The following is a 14,194-nucleotide window of genomic DNA, read 5'->3' as shown; positions in this document are numbered from 1 at the left end:
ACAGATTTCGGATCACTGGATAGGTTACATGTGGCTGCAATAGAAATGTAAGAGTCCCACAGAGCTTCGGATTGTATTCTTATTCCTCATTAACACATGCATAGTGTGTTCAGAGACCAAATGCACTTTAGAAGACACACAATTTGCATCAGATATATGCAAATGCATAAGAGTTGTTTGTGTCAAACAACTCTGCAGAAAATAGAATTTTTACTGAACACCTGGCATACTGATTTACATCTCTAGAAGGTGGAGGGCACTACAATAATTAGCTGTCAGTAATCCACTGCACCCCTCCCTTGCAACAAGTCCTCCAAATTAAACAAAAAAATGACGGCTGTCAGTCGATTAAAAAATGTATTTGCGGTTAATCGTATGATTGTCTATAGTTGATCGCAATTAATTGCAAAGTATTTTTTTATCTGGTCAAAATGTACCTTAAAGGGAGATTTGTCAAGTATTTAATACTCTTATCAACATAGGAGTGGACAAATATGCTGCTTTATGCAAATGTATGTATATATTTATTATTGGAAATCAATTAACAACACAAAACGATGACAAATATTGTCCAGAAACCCTCACAGGTACTGCATTTAGCATACAAAAATATGCTTAAATCATAACATGGCAAACTGCAGCCCAACAGGCAACAACAGCTGTCTCTGTGTTAGTGTGCTGACTTGACTAGGACTTGCCCCCAAACTGCATGTGATTATCATAAAGTGGGCATGTCTGTAAAGGGGAGACTCGTGGGTACCCATAGAACCCATTTTAGTTACATATCTTGGGGTCAGAATTTAATGGACCCCAGTTTTTCTTCGCCACAATTTAGCGTAAGTTTAGAGCGTTATTTAACCCCGACAAGCTAGTATGAAATGATTGGTACCAATGGATTCCTGAGATTTTCTAGTTTTATATGATGACAGCATCTTCATCTTTAAAAAATGAGTGGCGTTAAAACAAATTTACATTAACACGTTATTATCGTGTTAACTTTGACAGCACTAAACAAAATAGTTTCAAACAATAGCATGGACAAGAATCTGACTGGGAAAGCATTGATCCCTGAGAGGATGAAGGCTATTTTAGTGATGCTGCTGATGTGCGAATCAAAATTCAGGTCAGCATCAATAATAACTTGACTTGGTCAGTGGCCTTGGGACTCTGAATAAGCACAGACCTGCTGCCTCTGAGTCTTCGTACCCAACACTAAGATTACAAAACAATGGCGAGTGAGGAAATGAGGAGCACCACCTTCATGCTTCAACAGCCTTGAAGTAAAATGTCTGGCGGCACGATCCAACCGAAGACAACTTTTGTTCCTCTCTAATAACCTCTTTTTAAGCTAATGGAGTTTGCAGAAGATCACCTCATTCAGACACATTAAGATATCAACTGATCAATGATGTGCACGAGCCACAATGCTAGCGGTAAAACACTCAGCTGACCTCATCTCTGCTTCACATTTCACGCTGCTCCTTCTGTTCCCTGCTGTCACCTCGCCTTCACCTTCACATCGATTCCACTCAATATCAAGGAGGAGCTCTCTGATGCGTCGCGTTGACTTCTGTTCTGTGACGTATTGTAAGTATCATATCGTGAGAAAAATGTGCGTGCTTGCAAACCCATTGTACCTTTTAGTACTTGGAATAAGTGACTTTTGATGCAGGCCTTGAAAAAGAAAGTGAATAATGGCCTGTTCACATGGAGATGTTTTGCTGAAATGAATAAAAACCCATGGCGCTAGGCTTCTGCAATGGCGCCGTCAGTCGGGATGGTGTTAACCGCCGTATGAGAGCAGTGCAGACTGGCAGCCGGGAGCTAGCCAGTGGGGCATGCTCACATGCACAAACATGAACTAAAAGGCACGCGAGCCTGGCCCGGCGATTTCAACAAAGCTCAGAGAGTGAGATGGAGCGTGACTTCATTCTCTGCTCTGGTAGACATTACTCCACTATATCTTTACATAGCAAGTAGTTGTTTGCTGCTATATTAATGTTCTGGATATCATGTAGAGAACCTTTTAATCCATTAAGTGTTAATAGCTGTTTTGAATGGCCAAACTCGAAGGTGGGGGCTAAAAGCCTGTCGCTATAGAGAGAAACAAGACGCAACGAATGATACATATTGAGATAATAAAGCACACTTTCACAAGGACGAGCTTTGAAGGCATTCATAGTTTTGTACTCGGTTATATATGTAACACTTATAATAAAGAGTTTTTATGAGTTTAATGCATCATTAATAGCCTTCTGAATAAATTTGTATTACTACTGAGCAAACTGCCAAACATTAGGCATTTCTTCTTATTGTTCTCTGTTTATTAATTAACCACGTACTTAAGACAAGCTTTTAATAGCAAATAACAAAAAATGTTTATTGTGTTCCTTGAACTAATTAGGTGATCACTGCAGGCATGCACACAACAGCACCCTTTTCTTGGGTATTTGTATGTAAGTATTCGTAGTATTGTTACTAGTTTTCAGTGTGTCTTGCATTTCTCTGTCTAAATAGGGCCTAATATAGCTCTTTTTTGAAACTTTACAAAGTGGCTCACAGTTGTAAATGAAGTGAAAAGAAAAAACAAAACACACAGAAACAAGAAAAATAATGTTTGATGAAACAAAGACAAACAAGAACCCGAGGATTAATCAAGGCGAGCGAGAATATCAATAAAAAGAGAAGAAAGACAGGTCTAAACATGAGATTTAAAACACCCGACAGTGTTTTCATGACCTGACCCGAGGGTGGAGACTTCCACAACCTGGAGGTGTGATTGAACTTATCAAAGGCGTGGCATTCTCAAAAGTGTTGAGCCCAAAATATCCCGACTCTTACACCATTGTCAAGGCTTCACAGGAACACGTGCAGTCCTTGTGCTGCTGTGGCTGCATGTGTACATGATGCTGGCTCAGGCTCTGTTGAAAGCCACCGCTGGGAGGTTTTACTGGGAGGAAGGGGGGAAAGGGCAAAGACGAAAGAGAGGGAGCACTGGAAGAAGAGAGAGAGAGAGTGTGTGTTTGTGTTGAAGGCTGGTCCGCCATGGAGGCCCTTGGGACAGCCTTTGCCCAAGGCTAGTGCTGCATGTTCAGAGAGGGCGAGAGAGAAAACCCTTCGCCTCTCTCCTTCTCTCTCTGTAATATCCACCAACTTTTCAGATGGGGGGGGGGTGGGAGTGGGGCAAGTGGCACTGGCAGTTGTATAAGTGGCATGTGTCCTCTGCGCCACCGGCTCGGGCCACGCTGAGCAGCAGGGACAGCCGGTTCCCCCGGGCGGGCATTAAGCTAGCAGGACCCATTTCAGGCAGTGGTTGTGCCATGGTCTGTGGCATCAAAACCAGCATAAAAAAGGAAATTGCTGGAGGGAAGCAAGAGATGGAGATAGAAAACGAGACGTGGAGAGTTAGAGGGGCAGAGGAGAGGGAAAAAAAATAGAGTGAGGGAGTGAGGGGGCTGAAGAAGAGAGTATAAGAGCAATTTAGTCATTTTTTTCCAGAGCAGCTTTCAAAGACTGAGCAGATGGAGGTTCAGTGCCACGTTCAAGGACACTTCGATTGGACGCCGGGCTGATGGACGCATCGGCTGCTCGCACGGTTCAAACCCGTGAACTTTGCTACCTTTTAACGACAGAGGAAAAAAAAACGAGGCAGATTTCACAGGCGCCACACTCTCTGATATATACCACTGTTCTTTTATCTCTCTATCTCTGTATCCCTCCCCTCCTCTGGTCGTTTTGCTGAGTCCTGAGAGACGGAGCTGGCTAACATGTTAGTTCACTCAGCTGGAGACTCCATCCTCTCCACTGCACGCTACTACAGCTTTCATTGTTGGAACTATTTCAGCATCAGATCACATAAAAATAATGCTTATATTTCAAAAAGAAAGCAGCTAGTCAGCTAATTAGCACTAAATACAGTATTAGTGTGAAGTGAAATTCTGACCTGAGGATGGCACTAGATCAAATCTCAGATGATTGCCAAAATGATTACGATTCATGAGGGGGACATGAATGTCTGTACCAAATTTCAAGGAAATCCATATAGTTGTTTTACTCAAAACCACACATGTCAACCTCTGGACAACCTGAACATCTGTACCATATGTCATGTTGTTACACTTTGTTTAGCTCTTTTTTTACTGTGTTAGCTGATGCATCTTGTTTTTTGCACTATCCCCTTTGCTGCTGTACACTGCAAATGTCCCCACTGCGGGACTACTAAAGGAATATCTTATCTTATCTTATCTAATGTTAATCCAGTTGATAGTTGTTGAGATATTTCCGTCTGAACCAAAGTGGTGGACCGACTAACTGACCGGCATTGCCTTCCCTAAAAATCCACAAAAATTCAATAACAAGATTGTACATGAAAAAAAAGCGAGTAGCAGCCTATTCTGTTTGCTTCGATAACCTCGGCAACATCCACACACAGCCCTGTCCACACACCGTCTTCTTCCAACAGCTTGTCCAAGTGTGTTTTCAAGGGCATTTCCCTTCTGATTGCTCCGTGAAAGGCTTAAAAACAAGCCAGCCCTGAAAAGCGAAGGTGGATGGTGGGAGGGGGGCGTGAGCCGGAGAGTAAAGCAAGGCAAAACCTTCACGCTCAGCTATATTCGCCTGTTTCTGCCAATGTTTTTTTTTATATTAATTTATTATAAATTTGACTTTGGGATTTTTATAGTCTCAGTTTGTAGTAAACAGGGAGAGAAAAACAGAGAGAAAAAGAGGAAGAGAAGAAGAGAACTGACTGTTAGTGTCCAGTCCATCCTGTTTCTATCATTACCTCCATTTGATGCACAACCCTGATAAAACTCAACACATCTCATGGTACGTTTCAGTGATTGCACCACACAGCCAAAACCAAATACAGAACAGGATATATATACATGCTGTCAAAAGCCTCTTATAATGATGCATTAAACCAATCACCATGTTAATATAAAAAATACTACTACCAGCAGAAACTTAAATCAGCTGCAGTGCCGATTAAAGGAGCACTGAGCAATTTTTGACCACTGGGAGGTAAAAAGACTGTTAGCATCCAGCTGACACAGAACAACATCAACACCCCATTTGGAGTCATGTTTCTGGCCACTTGATGAATGCATGTACAATATTACTGTTTTTTTATTTTTTAGCTCTGGTTTGGTCTTCACCAACTTCTGAGAAAAAATAGCAGAATTTTAGCTTGCTAGATGTTCAACTTTGTGCACCATATATTGGTTTTAGGGCTGTCAATCGATTAAAATATGATTGTCCATGATTAATCCTGATTAATTGCAAATGAATCTCACATTTTGTATCTGTTCAAAATGTACCTTAAGGGAGATTTTTCAAGTATTTAATACTCTCATCAACAGGGGAGTGGGCAAATATGCTTGCTTTATGTAAATGTATGTAAGTTTGGAGCGTTATTTAGCCTCCTTGTCAACAAGTTAGTATGACATAGTTGTTACCACTGGATTCCTTATGTTTTTTGTAGTTTCACATGATGCCAGTATCTTCACCCTACCATTATTTGATTCCGCTACAACCGCCGAAAGATCGGTTGCGTTAATTCATTAAAGAAATTAATGGCGTTAAAACAAATTTGCGTCACCGCGTTATTATCGCGTTAACTTTGACAGCTCTAATTTGTTTACTTCAGCTCTGACGTTTCATGCTGGCTAGGTGGCGTACACCTGGCTCTGTCTACAGTTTTACGTGGATGGGTTGATGATGATTGTGAGAGTCATCCATATGGATTATATTTGGGCTGTAAATCTGAAGCAATATCTTAAAAGTGTCTAAATGCTGCATAGAACTATAAAGTCTGACTCCACCAAAAACACTGTGGCCATTAATACTCATTGCCTGCGGGCGTGTCGCGTTCTCCTACAGAAGACAGCACTTAAAGTCGGTGTATATTCACAATCTTACAGTGGATTCCAACGGTGACCCAGATTCATGTTGAAAAAAGTATCAAAATGTCCAAAGAAACTTCTTAAACAACTCCTGCTGCACAACCCACTTCTCTCACCACTGTCCATCTGGATTCTCAATATGTTGCAAACACACAGCACAGTTAGCAGTTCCCCTTTGTTGCACCCAAGTATGTTTGCTAACTTACACTATTGTAGGTCTTACATTCTCATTTTTTATTTGCAGGATTTTCTTTGTATTCATATTTAATGAGCATTGCTGGAGATCTAAGATTTTCACTGCCAATGACTGCTTCTCTGTAATTGATGTGCATAATAAATAACTTGAAACTTGCTAATACACTGCGGTGTTTTGCAGCTACAGCCTTGGTAGATTATGGTGGCAAATGACAGCTAGCTTTAGTTAGCAAACTTTAGATGCTGTTTGGTAACAGCATAGCTGACAAGTAACAGATTATATGTTGACTTTTTGACATTTGCTACAGTTACACTACATTTTATCATGCAACAGAACATATTTGTTCTGAAAAAAAACAAAAGTTGTATTTTTGCTTCTATTAGATATTGCATAGAAAGGTTTTTCAAAGTCTGGCACACTGTGGGCCCGTTTGACAAAATCTAGAGTTACGTTGTCGGCTCCAACTTAAAGTAATGATTAATATAAATTAAAACTTAATTTGAATAAATGTCTGTTAAGTTGCTATCTATTACTGGATGAGGTAACACAATGGTGTTTGAGCCTATGGCCCACTGATGATAGCCCTTGCATTTGCAGTATTACGAACTGGGTGTCTGTGGCGATATTCCCGGGAAAAATCACAAGTGGCGACACTGTTTGGATCTCTGGGAAGAGAGATCCAAAAACACACCTGCAATCACCGCCTATAGCCATACAGTAGGTACCGCCAAAGAAAACGAAACAGAGATATTCGAGATTGTAACTTTAAGTTTTTTTTTAGCAAGTATTTGTTTACATTTTGTCAATTTTGCACCATTAAAAGTACACCAAATTAGCTATTAGAAGCTCCAGACAACTACGACTGGATTACTTTGATACTGAAGTATCAAAAAATGTGGGGATTCTCAGGCAAGTTCTGGAGATATGAGGAGTTTCGTTTTTCTATATATATTTCTTAACAGAATTAAGGACATTTCTCCACGATGGACAGAGATAATGATATCCTTGAAAAGTGTAAGTCACACTGAATCTAATCCTCTGGTGTACAGTGAAGAGCTGAGAGGAAATAAAAGAGAGAGTGCGGCCCCTGGATGGACACACTGTAGTGATTATATGGATGGTATCTTAAAACTCTACGCCACCAGGATGCCCCACTGACATCATTAACGCAACTGACCCCAGACAAGCTTGGAAAATCAAAAGGAAATTCAATTAGCCATTATTCTGTAACTGCATCATGTAGCCAGAGTGTCCACACATAACAGCAATAGTTACATTATGTAGTCTCACTTTAAGTGCAGCATACTGCAAAGGAAGGACAAGTTTCAAAGAAACATTTGTTCTTGGATTCAGAGGAAACAATATCCACATTTTATGGCTGTGCTCAAAATAAAGGATGTCATTTTGTTTATATTTTGCACTTTACCCAATGAAATATGAACATTTAGCATTGTTTAGTTGTCCAGTGAAAAGCTCTGTGAGCTAAGGATGATTTTAATGTAGCTTTCTGAGTGTATGGACAATATGCATTCGGGTAAATTTGAATTGCAAAAAATCAATGACTGAATGAATTAGTTTTTTTTTTTTTTTTTTCAATTATATTCCCGCACGTAGCTTCCCTTATCTTAGCTCTGTTGGAGTGCAGAAAAGATCTCGAGGGAAATCTACAGCATCTAATGACCTACTGCAGCTACCATCCAATAAAAAACTTAGAGCTTTAACTTTATCTGTCATCCAGACAACCATTCAGTGAATCGCACACATATATCTCTTTTATCACATCTTGCCAGACGCTGACAAACAACTGTAATCTCCTGAATACTGTGTCTACTGACAAAACCCATTCTCAAATACACCAATTTTCAAAATGCTGTATTTTCAGTTTTCTTATAATGCTATTACTCTGAAAGGACAAAGATAAGCTTCATAGTGTGAGGGTGACAGCGGGACACTGAGAGTGAACAATAAAAAACTCATAGTGAAGAATACAGGACAATAAAGATGGCGATCGCATTTTGTCTGTGTGGAACTGTCCTGCTGCTGCGTGAGTCTGTGCAGCCATGTGTGTGTGTGTGTTTATAATTAGTGTACCGATTCTCTGGATGCAAATGTATCTGTTGATGTGACTAAAATAAATTTTCTTTTGACGCTAATTCAACATTATATGAAAATCTTGTGTTGATTTCAGTTGTGCAGCAATGTGAAGCGGACATTTCCAGCTTGTTGATGTGACTGATGGAGGTAAACGTGTAACACAGCGGCTCTTGAGGAATATACGGAAAATGTCAGCTGTGATTAAGGTAGGTAGTTTCATTTTTTCTATGCTAAATCTTTATTTATTGTATCATTCATGATTCTTTCATCCCTGTACTGTCAAACACAGATGGATGACTGTGCATTGTTGTAGTTATAATTTGTTTAATAGTCAGATCATCAGTTCACCAGGTAATTCAACAGTTTTCAGTCCAAACAACCGTCCGAGTAGACGATAAATTAAACTAATGGTCCTGTAAGTGGTTCATTTAATCCGTTTTTTAAGTCACCTTTCCGTCTTCCTGTCAAACAGATATTCTTCTCCCAGATTTGATTCCAGCACATTTCCACCGTAATATTATCAGTGAAGTTGAGCAAGTCATTAAAAGCTGACTGAAGTGCTTCAAAAGCTTAATTTATTTGCTAATCATTCTCCTTCTGTGAACAATTACAATAAATCATCCACTCCACGAGGAGCTTCAGTGTCACTTTCAGTCGAGAGACTCGATTTCTCCACATTTTACTGGCAGTGGAGGCTGAAATAATGTGCATATTTGGGTGCGCATGAATGTGTGTGACTGTGTGACAGTTGGTGGTGTGACGATTCTAGTCCAACCAAACTACCGAACATAACCCTGACAGATGGTATATTTCTGTTTTTTCTATGTGCTGTACTCATTGCAAAATGCTAATCTAGAGTAGTAAAACAAACATGCATTATAGAGGATTAAATATAAATCTATTAGGTAGGATAACGTCACATTTTATTGTGAAGATATTATGGGCAGAACCAGCAGGTTATGCCAGGTCCTTCCACGGTTACCTGTTGTAGATGTCGTCGTCCTCCCCTCCCCAGCCCCAGTACTCGTTGGGGAAGCCGTTGATCTTCAGAAACTGCTTTTTACTGAGGCCTGAAACTCCTCCAAAGTAGCCTGCGTAGGGCAGCCTGCAGGAGGAGAGAGAGGAGGAGATGGGATCGATGAGGGAAGGAGGAAAGGTGAGAGGTTATAAGGGAAGCAGTGAATGAATATATTATTACAAAATACATTGAGAATTGCCTAAACAAACAAGAGCCTTCTGACAGTAAGAAGATTGGCAGCCTCAACTCTCTGCTCAGCTGCATGTTGCTTCTGTGTCAAAGAATTGAATTTCAGAGAAAATGTTCTGCATTTCTTTATGAAAGAAATTGATATTAGTTTTTTGGTAACACAAACAAAATTTGTGTTGTCCTTAATGTGGAAAAAGAGTTAAAGCTTCAACCGGTAAAGTGAAAAAAACAAACTAAAAATCACTTTTAACATGTCAAAGAGGAGCATCTTTGCAACAGGAAGCATCAGCGTTTATGGTAAATGTGGACTCAACAACACCAAAAATGACCCCGGTATGGACTACCATCGTCTTAACCATCATCTTAACCATTTGTTTCCAGCATGTATAGGCCGGTATTATCATTCATAATTTGAGAAAGATGGAGCAACATACATTTAACACACATTCAGTGCAACCTATGAAGGAAGTTGGGGTTTCCTTTAAGTCTGTGTTAACACAGTATGACAAACTCTTTTACATGGGAGTCCTGGCCAATAATAGCAGCAACACAGAGTTTCAACAATAAACATAAACAATTATCATGAAATCACATAGACTAATATATGACATGACACCAATAAACATGGCTACCCACTCAGATTAGGGCTGGGCAATATGACGATATGACGATCGTCAAACCTTTTTAAAAATGCCTGTCGTATACATTTTTGTATATCATTTTTATCGTGATATAGGCTAGGCCTATATTTATTTCTTTTATCTCTAAAGTTTCACTTAAAACTGTTCTGTTCATTTTGCACTCAAGTTCTTAAAATGAGAAAATAATCCATACTTTTCATTTGTCAAGTATTTAATTCACACAGGAGTATAAAAAATAGGCTTTACCATGTGCTTATTCCATATAGACTATTTATTTATTGAATTACCAGAAAACATGCTATATCGTGATATATATAGTTATCGAGATATGAAATGGTTTATATCGTGATAGAGGATTTTGGCCTTATCACCAAACCCTAACTCAGATTATTGTGAAAAATATTTTTTTTTCCGCAGTTTCTTAAAGTTATTGGATGATGCAAGCTACAGTCTCTGTGCATGTTCTCAGCATTTGTTGATCTGAAATATCATCATCAGCAGCATCACAGGTTTTATATGTGGTGTGTAGAGATGGCAGGACTTATATTTGAATAACATCTTGAAGTGTTTTAGGCAATCAGATCTTAATGTGTGTTTGTCTTGGATGCATTTTTAAGTGGATAATTTATGGGTGCCTTTCTACAGTAAGTGGATAATCTGCATCCATACATAATCCACTCAAGACACATGAAATGAGCGGGTGTAAAGAGGGGCCACAGTGTTCCTGCATACTGTCGGCCTCTGGTGCTTACAGGCAGCCAAACAAACAGACAAAGGCTGCTTTAAGTTGTTAGCTTGATAATAGAAGTTTCCTATGAGCGGCGTTGGCCATTGACAATGGAAATGTCAGATCACGCTAAATTTAAATTTGATAATTGCCCCGACATGAAATAAGTTTAGAGGAGAATGAATGAGGAAAAGAGAAATGAAGAGAACAAATACAAGAGAAACAGTAAGAATATAAGAGTCAGAAAGAACAAGACGATGAAATGATGGAGAAGAGTACCAGCCATGTAAATTGTGTGCGTGCGTGTGTGTTTGTGTTTGTGTGTGTGTGTGTGTGTGCATGTGTGTGTATGTAGACAGTGGACAAAAGAAGGCGGACAGGCATTTTATTTTTTCCTCAAAAGTCGTGAGAGCCAGCGGAGTGGGACGGACGTCAGCTGCGAGTGTCATGACAGGCGCCTGGAGTCTAGCCAGAGGCTGATGCAAGTGTGTTTCTGTGTGTGTGTGTGTGTGTGTGTGTGTGTGTGTGTATGTACACGTGTGTATATTCTGGACAGTGTGTGTTGTCAAAAGTATGACAGCTCCCCGTTGAAAGATGACAAGAAGAAAGTAATGAGACCGTATGTTTCTGCACAAATTCTCCCAGCGTCAAAATGGTGTGTGTGTGTGTGTGTGTGTGTGTGTGTGTGTGTGTGTGTGTGTGCGTGTGTAGGTGTGTGTTGGAAGACAGAAAGAGAGACTTGAAATTTGATTAACTGCATGTTTTCTTGAGAACTTAATAACTGAGTTCATTTTTTTTATTAAATCTCGCTAGAAGGAGGATAAACAAAACTCATATATAAAATGTTCAACAGTTGTGACTCCATAAACTCCATTATTTGTCTGATTATTTCCTAGGAGAAGTGTGATATCCGTCATGAAAAGCTAAATCTCAAACTCTACTGAGGTACAGTTTAGGCTCGACGGAAAGTTGGCAATAATGGTAGGATGTCAATTTAGGGACACAATGTATGAAATTTAAAAAAAAACTAGGGTTGTCAATCGATTAAAATGTTTAATCGCGATTAATTGCAAATTAATCAGACATTTTTTATCTGTTTAAAATGTACCTTAAAGGGAGATTTGTATTTAATACTCCGCATTTTGTATAAAAAATATCTCAAATCATAACATGGCAAACTGCAGCCCAACAGGCAACAACAGCTGTCAGTGTGTCAGTGTGCTGACTTGACTATGACTTGCCCCAAATTGCATGTGATTATCATAAAGTGGGCATGTCTGTAAAGGGGAGAATCGTGGGTACCCATAGAACCCATTTACATTCACATATCTTGAGGTCAGAGGTCAAGGGACCCCTTCGAAAATGGCAATGATGGTTTTGGAGCGTTATTTAACCCCGACAAGCTAGTATGACTAGTAGGTACCAATGAATAGTTTCATATGATACCAGCAGTGTTGGAAATTTTTATGAGTGCTTTTTTGTCCACCTGCCAGTGTGGATGATTGATTCCAAAATCTATAGATTACCATTGTTTTTTTGGGCTGGTAAGTGAAGCAAATCTAGCAGCCACTTGCATATTTTACCAGCATTTGGCTAGTGGCTGGTGCTAATGTCCAACCCTGGATACCGGTATCTTCACACTAGCTTTAAAACTGAGCCCACTACAACCTCTGAAAGATCGATTGCGTTAAAGAAATTAGTAACCTTAAAACGATTTTGTGCTAACGCGTTATTATCACGTTAATGTTGACAGTCCTACAAAAAAACAAAAACTAACTTCTTGTCCTCGTTTTATTCTGTACAACAATAACTTTTTTGAATTTTTGCACCATCATTCTCAGTTTTAATATTTTCCTCTCAAGCAGGATTTGAAAAAAACATGTCCATGCATTTATCTTCAGCAGACTTGACTACTGTAACGGTGTTTTTACAGGTCTCCCTGAAAAATCGATGAAACAGCTGCAGCTGGCTTCCTGTCTGTAAAAGAACTGATTTCAAAATACTACTGCTGGTTTATAAAGCATTGAATGGTTCAGGGCCAAAACACAGTTCTGATCTGCTGCTACATTATGAACCATCCAGACCTCTCAGGTCGTCTGGGACAGGTCTGCTTTCTGTCCCCAGAATCAAAACTAAACATGGAGAAGCAGTGTTCATTTTTTAATGCTCCATAACATCTGGAACAAACTGCAGGTCTGCTGCTTATACTCATGTTTTATTCTCTTGGCTCTTTAATGACTGATTTTAATTGTATGTGAATGTTCTTATGTGGTGTGTTTATTTTGCACTTCGTCTCTATGTTTCTCTCTCATGAGTGACTGACACATGTCAAAGGTCACGTCAGCTCCTCCGGTTTACTTGTTTACAGGCAGTAATAACATGGAGATGGCAGAGAAACAAACATCTGAGGCAGATGATTCATGTTTCTGCTTGTGACATTAAGTTGATTTCATTCTGCAGATAAAAAAACTATTTGAAATACCTCTCAGGCAGCACTGGACAGACGATGAAGTTAATCATTGTGTTCTGACATTTAAGGCTACATCGATTAGCTGGAAAGGTGGACCTGCCCTAAATCTTCAACTTTATGTCCAGTTCACACAAAACTTGCAGCTATCCACACAAACTGCACTGATTTTCCTAATATGGATGCCGTAATTAAAGGTCAAAATAGCCCACGGTTGTAAATTAGATGGACATTAAACCTGCAGTAGACAGAACGTTTTTGGCATCATTGGGCAAAACTTCCATAATAACCTTTCAGTATATTGTAATTCAAGTATTCTGAGAGAAAACTAAACTTCTGTACTTCCTCTTGGCTCTGTTTTCAGGCTTTAAAAAATGTAGCCCGTGACGGGAGACTTTGGCCAATCACAGGTTATTTCAGAGAATCTGAGTTTAGCCTATGAATCAGAATCTGATGACGGTTTTGGGGTTGTTTGCTTGTGTTGCCAGCACTGTCAATCAAATCTAAAGAAGTTTTTGACTTTTAAACTCTTTATATTGAAGACAGCTTCTTTTTTATTTACTTAAACATCCATTGCTCTTTATTTATTAATGCATATTTAATGTTACAGATACATACTTAAGTTGTGAAACTAAGTTTTAACCTGTCATGTTTTACATTTAATGTCTATCCTTAAACTCCATCAAACGAGGTGGAAAATATCAGTTTGCTTCCTTTTCCTCAGCTTTTAATGGTGCATTGTTACCTTTTACCAATTTCACATTTTGCTTTCTTTAATTTTATCAAAACTGACAGTACATGTTGACCCATGTACATCCCTGAATACCGTGCCTATGCTGCCAGGAGCAGGTCATGACCTTGTATAAATTTGCTCTCTGTAAATGTGCAAATGGTCTGTAGCACACTCATACTGAGCTCACCCAGGGAACGAGTACTTAAACATCCCAAAAATGAAGTAG

At 39.3% G+C, this 14,194-nt stretch overlaps 1 protein-coding gene across 1 annotated transcript in view; it reads right to left on the bottom strand.

Moving 5' to 3' along the window:
* Positions 1-14,194, bottom strand: part of b4galt2 (UDP-Gal:betaGlcNAc beta 1,4- galactosyltransferase, polypeptide 2) — a 198,285-nt gene that overhangs the window by 28,940 nt on the left and 155,151 nt on the right. The window contains exon 6 of the mRNA XM_074651646.1: positions 9,176-9,298. Within this exon, the coding sequence (XP_074507747.1) occupies positions 9,176-9,298 (123 nt within the window). The remainder of the gene's footprint in view (positions 1-9,175; positions 9,299-14,194) is intronic.

This window comes from Sebastes fasciatus, chromosome 11 (genome assembly GCF_043250625.1).
Source record: "Sebastes fasciatus isolate fSebFas1 chromosome 11, fSebFas1.pri, whole genome shotgun sequence".
NCBI classification, from domain to species: Eukaryota; Metazoa; Chordata; class Actinopteri; order Perciformes; family Sebastidae; genus Sebastes; species Sebastes fasciatus.
This window is presented reverse-complemented; position numbering and strand designations above follow the sequence as displayed.